A 10,241-nucleotide genomic window follows, 5' to 3' on the forward strand; every position below is an offset into this window, starting at 1 on the left:
ATTTTAAAGAAGCCGTCCTTCCTATTCGGGGATTCTGTAAAAATGGACCCCAAGCGGATGTCCGAGGGGAATTACAAATGGCTGAAGGTAGTCAACAACCGTCGTCTTTTCCTTCCCAATTTGGAGCGGATGTGGCCGATTTCTTATTATCAGTGCGCTTCTATCCCGCGGTCGATGAATTGGGAACTTGTTCAAGACCAAGGCGGTGTTGCTACGGGGCACATCACTCATCGGGGTACTCATCCCGCTGGTTTCAATAATTTCATGGCTTTGAAGCCAGGTTTATTCCAAAAAGAGCACCCTGTCGGAGAGTCTGCTAAGTTAGCGGAGGTGTTTATCAGAACATTTATTTCTGTCAAAGGAGAGTTCCCTGCTCGGGATTTCAGGGCCCCTACTTGGGTTCACTCCAGTGATGCGGACTGGTGGGCCCGGATGATAAATTTCGTCTTGGAGGAACTAGAAGAACCTTTGAGAATTTCGGATTTGAGAGTTCCTATACCAGCCACTCGATACGGTATTCCTCCGAATTACAGCGGACTCTTCGCTATGCTGGAATTCTACAACCCTCACACCGGCACCTTTTTCACTCCAGTTGGTGAGCTGGGCTTCGCTCTCCACGAAATGTTTGAGATTTCTGGACTGTCTTTTGGGGAATTGCCTTATGAGGAGTTTGTTCCCGGAAGCAGGGAATTAGAGATCCTGAAAAATGGTGCTCCCGAAATCTACGACACTTACTGGGAATTGATGTGCCATTTCCAGATATGTGCGCAAATTACTGGGAAAAGAGCAAGCGGCGTGAAACAAGGACAATGGGCGGAATATCTTTTCCACAATCTGTGGGACAAAGAAGCTGAGGTGACTCGCTTAGCGGCCAGTACCCTTGAGGAAATCACCGAACGTATCAATGACGCAACTTCTCATTATACTTGCGAGGTTGAGGAGGATGTCTTCCCGGCGTTTACCACGTTTGAAAGTTTCCACTATCAGGCAGAAGTTCCAATCTCCGACATGGCTTTGTTTGCTGGTTTTCTAACTCTTTGGTTGAAGCGTTGTGTGGTCCCCACAAGGCCAGTGGATGCTATTACAGTAGAAGTTTTATACCCTGCTGTTCTACTGGCTTATGGACGACCTTTGAACCTTCTTTCAGCCATGGTGTGCTGTTTACAAAGTGGCTTGCGGGAACTATCTTCTGAGTTCATTGCCGTCAAGAAAGTGGATTCTGACGGGACGACCGTCATTCAAACCCCAACCCCTCGGGTGCCGATGCCGTATATTTACTTGGTATCTTGGTTTGTGCTGCACTGCCCTCCAATAATGACGACTCCTGAATCAAATGACACCTCAACCCCTCTTGTTCAGCAATTAGAAACTTCTGACTGGGCTGGTTGGTACCAAGTTAAATTCCGTGAAATTTTGAGACGGGATTATAATTACAAGATTGCTGTCAAGTTTCCCGCCTTCGAGGGTGGCGCGTATGGAGAACTTCATCAAGACTCTCCGGGGCCGAATTCTTTCACCATGCTTAGCAAGGGCGCTTTTTGGTGGCTCATAAACATTCGTCCGGGCTATCTTATTTTTCGACAAGGGCGGAAATGCTTTATTGAACCATATCAGCCTTATCGCTTTTCTCGGCAATTTGGCTATGATCAGCTCTATGTTGGGAACCCAAACCCTACTCTTGCATTCATAGGTAATGTGTATGAAGGAGCGAGAGCTTGGTTTTACTCAGTGGCTGGTTGCACTGGAGCGACGGGCTCGGGCTCGGGTTCGGGTCGGGTCGGGTGGCGCGCGCACACGACCTGCGGACACGAATGCAGCTCCGGATTAATGGGCCCTTAATATGCTAACATTTTTATTTTTACTAATTGGAACTGTTTAAAACGTGATTAACATTTTTAAAATGTTTAACGGCCAGAATTAATTGGAGAGATTTATGAACTTTAAAACGTAAATGAAACGGGAATCAAAACGGAAAATAGTTTTTATGAGGATTTAATTCGGTAATTAGAAACGTTCATTCTCAACCTCTATATAAACAGCAAGCTGCGAGGGTAGAAAACACAGTGTGAAAAACACAACGTATTCGATCTTCTTCTCTGCTATTTCTCTTCATATTACTATTGTTACATTTTTGGTTCCCTGAAAGTCACGAAGAATTCACAAAGCCTTCTTGAAGCTCATGCCGACGAGAAGGAGGTCGCCTGACCGAGGGTCGTTGTATCTCCGGGAACTTTTGCCGCGTAGCTCTGTACGAGAGGGGACAATTAGTTTCTTGGGACAGTGCTTGCACGCCTCGACCATCAGGCCGTATTTCTAACCCTTATTTCTTTTTGTTTGAATTATTTCTTACATCTGCGTTACAATATTAATCCGTGATTATCTGTTAATTATTAAATTGCTTAAACTGATTTTCGTTATTGTCTAAACAGCTAATATTCCTAACAGTGGATTCTTTAAATCAGTTGTTAATGTCTAATGCTGACCATGTCTAGTTATGGCAGTCTTTTTTGTTGAGCATAAGGATGAAGGATGAGGTGTCCTGCACAATAAATTAAGAGATACTGAAAAGAGAGCAATTGCTTGTAGTTAATGGTTGTCAGCTATATTGGGAGGTACTTCTTTATGGTGTTAGATTTAAGGATGTGGAGGATAAGGATGTTGAGCTTCTAGTTCTAGTCCATGATCAATGTTTGGCTCTTAAGCATCAGCAAAAAAGTTTGTTTCCATTAGAAGTTGAGTGATGAGTTTGGATGCTCATCTTTGTTGCTTATATAGCTTTAGGTAGCAAGAAAGACAATAGGGTAAGATAGTTTGATTTCAAGACGGGTGATATTAGTACAGAAATTAGATCTTTGGTGCAGTTGAGAATTCTGTACTGAGTGATAGGTTTTTTGTAAGCTTGTTAGGCTACCAACATGGATAGCATGACTGGATTATATCCTTTATGGAAACATGTAATATACTGACCATGTTTTCAAGCTTCATGTCTTTGCAGTTTTTATTTTTTATTTTTTTACAGAGCTGTTTTCCATTAAATAAGAAATACTGCTTTCACACAAACAGTCACCCTGTTAGGAAAATGGATGCTTACAACTCTTGGACAACCTTAAATTCATGAACTAGATGCTTGTGTCATGTCATCCTACATAGGGACCCTGTGAATCCTCTGAAAGCACTCAGAATAGTTCCAAGAAGAGGAAGGTTGATGAGTTTTCATCTCATTTCAGAAACATAAAGACCCGAAACCAACTCCTGCCATTGAAGAGCCACGTATCCTATGCTGGACCACTTCCAAAGATGCAGCAGTGACTCCTGCAAATGAAGAGCCATGCTTTTCAGGTCGGGCTATTGAAGCACCACTAGGTCTAGAAATATTTAAAGTAGCTCCGACCAATCACAACCTGGTTGGCGATGCTCAAGCTGAGTCATGTGCTATGAATGAGAGCAACAAGGCAACTGAAGCACCAAAAGAGCTAGAGTTGGTTGACCATTCTCACAGACCCGCACCATTTCTTCTGGATGCAGAGCAGAGTGTTGTGGAGAGAGGCATTTGTTTTTTTCCTCATTGCCCGATATCTGGTGTTCTATGCGTTGATCAGTTGTATATAGCATTTGTTTGGGATATGCCCCCGTTCTATATCAATATAATCTGCAATTTTTGCACCTGCATGTCTACTTTTATGTCTACTTTGTATTGTGTAATTTCCAATTTCAGATCAAAATGAGTTATCAATTGGAATTTTGGAACTGATAACTGTCTTGATGAAGTTTGGATGATAAAATTGCTACCATGATTTGGATTGTCTGACTAGAAAATTTTGTAAAGAAAACGCATGATATGCAATAGATCGTCTCCAACTTGTACCAGTCTTATATGCAAAAACATCATAAATAATTACTTGAGAAATAAACAGTTTCAATTTTTCAATGCCTACACAGGATAATTTTTCAATGCCTTCACATATGAAAAAAGGGCAGTTGACCATCTTTCATAAGCTTACACAAATAAGCAACAAACAACAAAGATTCGAAGAGAGTATATACACAAATCACAAAGCCAAGGCACCAACAAACAATCACCGACCAAACCAAATCTTTTGAGGCTGGATCATCTCCCCTTCTCCATCGTTCATAAGCTTATCAAGCACCACATTAAGGTCCACTGACTGTCCATTCTCTGTCCCAAATGCTCCTTAATTGCGGCCATATTTGCAGCCTTCTCTTGTTTTCTTTTGATCGTCATCTCTTTTGCTTCGGCGGCGGAGAGAGAGTTGGTCGGAGGCGGAGGAGAGAGAGTTGGTCGTCGGCGGCGGCGAGAGTTGGTCGGTGTTGGCGGAGAGAGTAGGTCGGCGTCGGCGGAGAGAGATTTACCCACTGGGGAGCTTATCGACGAAAGTGAGAAGCATGCCGAGCTTGCTTCTGCCGTCGGAGGCGAGGCCTGCGTGCATCTCGACGGTCATCGCGCCCACCACCTGCCTCAGCCTCGACATCGACATCGAGCATCCCTCCTCGAACTCCGCGAGAATCTCGAGGATCCTCGACCATTTCCGGCGATTCTTGACTCGTTTGGTCACCAGGATCCCGGCGATCGTGAGGGAGAGAGCGGCGCAGCCAAGCCCACCAGGCCCATCAACGATGACCAACTGCAAAGAGTCTCCAGAGAACGATGATCACGAGAATTAGTTTGAGGGAGAGAGAGTCTCGTGATCATTGCGTGATTTTTGCAAAAAAGTCCATGCGTACTTGATCACGAGACTTGGGCAATGAATGCAGGATTTTTTGCAAAAAAAGTCCATGTCGGCTAGGGGTGAGCACGGTTCGGTTCAAACTGAAAAAACCGACCGAACCGATCCGAACCGACCCGGAAAAAACGGTTTTATGAGTAAGGCGGTTCGGGTCGGGTTGACAATTTTTCAAACCGATCCGAACCGAACTAACCGAATATATTTGTGCCTTTGATTTGTGGGTTTATTGCTATGTTCGATCACCATGAATAGCAGTTGCAGGGAATTGATTCATACATGACCAATGTTCTAATGAGTCAGCTCCTTTTTTTGTCTCCACAAAGACCAAAGTCAAAGCTTGCTACACAAAGACAAAGCATGTCAGTTACTAAAAAAATACAACGTCAGAGTCTAGTATTTAATCCAAAAGGACAAGTTACTTCACTTAAAAACAGTATACATACATGAGCAAGAATAATAAATTGAAGTGAAGTTAAAAAACAAATACATGCTGGCATAGGGTAATAATAATATATAAAAGATAAATTGAAGTGAAGTTATACTTGATGAAGTTAGAACCGAACAAACCGAACCGAACCGCTATGTGTGTATATATAAGTTTATATGTGTGTGTGTTTATATATATAATACAATTTGTTTATGTAATTACTATAAGTATTTACAATTTGTTTATGTATAATATATGTATATGTGTGTGTGTGTGTGTATATATATATACATATATATATATTGAATGACATGAATACTTTGGGCTACTTTGTCTAGTGGTAAAATTTAGGAGTTTGAAGAGTAGGTTAGTGGTTCAAATCCTTTAAATTCTACAATTATTTTTAATTTTGTTTGTTTCTACAAATTTTACAATTATTTTAATTTCTATAATGTTTTATATTTATAAATTACATAATTACAATTGATTAATAATATAATTTTTTATCAAAATTGTATTTATTTTTGGAATTATATTCTTCAAAATTTAAAAAATTTAAAAAATTTTAAATAATAAAAAAACAGGGCCGGCCAAACAACACTTTTTATAATTTACGAAGTATGAATACGCGTGATCTCTAATTTGTTGTGCACTTACACTTTGGAGGACTCGACACATAATTTTTTTTAAAACTTTGATAACGTAAATTTTGAACGTATTCAAAATACGAAAACGTTGTTAACCTTTAGTCTTTACTATCCTATCCAAATAAAATTTAATTATTGTTAACCCTTCATAAGAGATTAACTAAGTTAACCTTTTTACTTAACCTCCTCTCTTAATCCCTTGCCAAACAACATGTTAATGTTTGTTGAGTTTACTTTTAAACCTATCGTAATTATATTTCATAAAGAATTATGGCAGTTTAAAATAAAAATGGGGTATATGTCACAACAAATTCAAAAACGCAAGTTCAAAGTAGCTTGTAGAGGAAATAAGGTATTAAAGTGCTAATTAGTCCTCGACATATATAGAATTCTGAGATTATTCCTCATGCTCACCTTTTGAATTAAAACTTTTAACAACTAAATCAAATTGTAATTCCCCGCGTATTCCTCGTTCATATTCCAAAACCCCAAAACTCCATGAAATCTGCATTAAAATGGAAGAAGAGAACCCACAAATCCCTCCTCCTGAAATTTCTTTCCACTTCTGCCCTCCCCAGCCCCCATTATCCCCTCCGTGATCTCTACCCCTCCATTGCCCAAATCCAATCTCTCTCTAGCCGTGGTGAAATCGCCGACGCCCGCAAACTGTTCGATGAATTGCCCCACCGAAGCACAATCGCATGGAACTCCATGATCTTTGGCTACTCTCAACATGGGCTCCTCGACCAAGCCCATTCCCTCTTTGACTCCTTCTCCGGTCGCAACACCCGCACGTGGACCATCCTCGTCTCCGGCTATGCCAAAGCCGGCCGCCTTGATGAAGCCCGGGAGCTCTTCAACTCGATGCCCGACCAAAATCCTGTTTCTTGGAATGCAATGATTAGTGGGTATGTTCAAAATGGCAGTATTAGGAATGCAAGGGAACTGTTTGATGAAATGCCGGAAAGAAATTGCGAGTCTTGGAATGCGATGGTTACTGGGTATTGTCGTGAATGTATGATGGAGGAGGCGAGGGGGTTGTTTGAGTTGATGCCTGAAAAGAATTTGGTTTCTTGGACTGTTATGATATCTGGGTATGTGAGGGTTAGTAAGTTTGTTGAGGGTTGGAGGATTTTTAGGAGGATGATTGATCGCGGGTTTCGCCCGGATCAGTCGAGTTTTGCTGCAGCTGTTAATGCTGTTGTGGGTGTACATGATTTGTGCTTGCTTGAAAATTTTAGGACATTGGCCATCAAAACAGGGTTTGAAGCTGATGTGGTTATAGGAACGGCGACATTGAATGCATATACTAGATATAGTCAAGGGTTAGACTTGGCTAAGAAGTTTTTTGGGGGGATGAAGGAAGTTAATGATTATACTTGGTCCACAATGATCTCTGCATTGTCCCATGTTGGGAGATTGGATGATGCAGCATCTGTCTTCGAGTGTGATCCGGAGAAGTCTATCGCATCTATGACAGCGATGCTGACTGGTTATGCACAGCATGGAAGGATTGAAGAAGCTAGGTTTTTGTTTGATCAGATTCAGAACCCTAACGTGGTATCTTGGAACGCGATGATTGCTGGGTATTCACAGAATGGCATGCTTGATGAAGCTAAGAAGTTGTTCGATGGGATGCCTGTTAGAAATCCGGTATCTTGGGCAGCAATGATTTCTGGCTTTGCTCAAAATGGAAGATCTGAAGAAGCTTTGGAATTCTTAATTGAGCTTCATAGGCTGGGTATGTTGCCTAGTCCTTCTAGTTTTACAAGTGGTTTCTCTGCTTGTGCTGCTGCTGGAGCTATTGAGATCGGTAGACAATTGCACTCTCTTGCTATTAAGGTCGGTTCCCAATTCAATTCCTTTGTCAATAATGGTTTGATTACTATGTATGCGAAGTGCAAGAACATTGGAGATGTGAATCAAGTCTTTAGATGGATGAGAACAAAAGATAGCATCTCATGGAACTCTATGATAACTGCATTAGCTCAGAATTATATGCTAGAGGATGCTAAAAATGTATTTGAGAAGATGCCACATCGTGACGTTGTCTCCTGGAGTGCCGTTATATCTGCCTATGATCAGGCTGAGCAAGGAAATGAAGCCTTTGAACTCTTTCGCAGAATGTTGGCTGAAGGGACTTTGCCCAATTCATTAACAATGACTAGCCTTCTCAGTGCTTCTGGAAACTTGGGCATTGTGAAGTTGGGGAGGCAAATACATTGCTTGGCTTGTAAATTAGGCAACAATCTGAATCTTATCGTTGGCAACTCATTGATAACTATGTACTGGAAATGTGGATGTGTTGACTCCTTCTCTGTTTTCTATGAGATGAGAGAACGAGACACGATCACATGGAATTCAATCCTTGCAGGGTGTAGTCAGCATGGATTTGGACGAGAAGCTATTGAGATTTTTGAAAAAATGAAGGCTGAAGGAGTCTCGCCAAACCAAATCACCTTTGTAAATGTCCTCTCTGCCTGTAGTCACGCTGGCTTGGTTGATGAAGGATGGAGATATTTCAAGTCCATGAGTAAAGATTACAGTCTCATGCCATTAAAAAATCACTATGCTTGTATAGTTGACCTCCTTGGCCGAGCTGGACATTTGTATGAAACCGAAGCATTTATAGAAAACATGCCTATTGAACCAGACTCTGTAGTATGGGCTGCACTTCTCGGTGCATGTAGAATTCATCAGAATGTTGAGCTTGGCAGGAGAGTTGCCGAGAGGCTATTTGAAATGGAGCCACAGTATTCGGCTCATTATGTACTATTATCCAACATATATGCATCTCTTAAGATGTGGGATGAAGTTGAAGAGGTACGGAAATTGATGAGACTTCGAGGTGTGAAGAAAGAGCCAGGTTGCAGCTGGATGCAGATAAAGAACAAAATGCACGTTTTTATTACGAATGATAAGCAACATGAACAGATTAAGGAGATTCATCGTAAGCTGAAGGACTTGTATGATTGGCTAAGAGGTTCAGGTTATGTTCCTGATACCAAATTTGTTCTTCATGATTTGGAAGAAGAACAGAAGGAGAATGTTCTTCTCTACCACAGTGAGAAACTTGCAGTTGCATATGCTCTCTTGGCTACTCCTGAGGGAACGCCTATACAAATCTTGAAGAACCTAAGGATCTGTGGCGATTGTCACACTTTCTTTAGCTTTGTGTCCAAGGTCACTAGTAGAGAGATTGATATAAGGGATGGTAATCGATTTCACCATTTCAGGAATGGGGTTTGTACATGTGGGGACTATTGGTGATTGAGGTTCTGAGAATTTGCGCGGTGATGCTTCTAAGCGGTACTTGCAAGAGTCAGTTCTAGATTGGAGATGAGCTTCACTTCTTTGAGGCTTTATGGCAAAGTGATCTATTGCAGAGATTAGTACTAACTTAGTCGAACTTTACGGAGATGAAGAATACTCACCAAATACAGCACACTGATAATTCTGAGAAGATTTTCAGGCTATTGCTTGTATTACTGATCCTCCAGTTTTGTTCTGTCGTAATTCAAGTAATTTCACATTACACTACCAATGGAGCCATTGAAGAAAAGTTCATTCCCAAACTGGATTGTGGGCTGAAGGTATACACCACATTTCGATGTCTTACATACTCAGGAGGTGTTAGATTGTCAAAAGTAAGCAGTGAATTTTCCTGTTTTTATGGATAATGTAGAGTTTCTGAACATGTTCAACATAAAAAAAAACCAACAAAGCACAATTACTAAGATGACTGATTGTAAATTAATTTATACTAGTGGACAAATTTTCAAAATAGACCTTCTTTGAAAAATAATCACATATACAACCTACTTGCAAATTATTTATCAAATTCGACCTAGTTTTAGCCATGTCAGCAACATGGTCTGAAACTGGGTCGAATTTGTGAAATATGATCTACGAACTCTACAAGGGTGAGAATCCAGTGTAGTTTAATTGAGAATTAATCTCTATGGGATTCTCAATCTTGTATAGTTTAGAACTCTACTAAACCCAATGGGATTGAGAATCCCACTACGCGGGATTCACAATCATATGTAGTTTATTTCAATTCAAACTCCGCGATTGTGAATCCAATGCTCTCTATGTTTATTACAGACAAAATCACAGAGAGCTGTGTTTTCCTCTCTGCAACTTCACAGGATTTGGAATCCCGTGGAGTTGAGACTAACTTTGCGGGACCCACCCCGACTCTCGATCTTTGTTGCCTCTCTTTCCCCGACTTTCACTTCTCTCTCTTAACCCCCCTCCCCCTTGGAGTTGGAAACTTGTTGGAGTGAGTATGCAACTCCACGGGATTGGTAATCCCGTGGAGTTTGTATTATGAAACAAACTCCATGGTATTCACAATCCTATGGAGTTAGTATTATGAAACAAATTCCACGGGATTCACAATCCGTGGAGTTTAGTAGA

The 10,241-nt window shown here is 41.1% G+C and overlaps 1 protein-coding gene across 1 annotated transcript; it reads left to right on the top strand.

Moving 5' to 3' along the window:
- On the top strand, positions 6,160 to 9,575 carry LOC109830327 (pentatricopeptide repeat-containing protein At4g02750-like). The gene has a single exon (XM_020397568.1). The coding sequence runs from the start codon at positions 6,318 to 6,320 to the stop codon at positions 9,087 to 9,089; it is 2,772 nt and encodes a 923-aa protein (XP_020253157.1). The 5' UTR covers positions 6,160 to 6,317; the 3' UTR covers positions 9,090 to 9,575.

This window comes from Asparagus officinalis, chromosome 2 (assembly GCF_001876935.1).
Source record: "Asparagus officinalis chromosome 2, Aspof.V1, whole genome shotgun sequence".
NCBI lineage: Eukaryota > Viridiplantae > Streptophyta > Magnoliopsida > Asparagales > Asparagaceae > Asparagus > Asparagus officinalis.

Bases quoted from the DNA above. Each gene is read 5' to 3' on its own strand.
- LOC109830327 (XM_020397568.1), top strand. From the start codon at position 6,318: ATGAAATCTGCATTAAAATGGAAGAAGAGAACCCACAAATCCCTCCTC.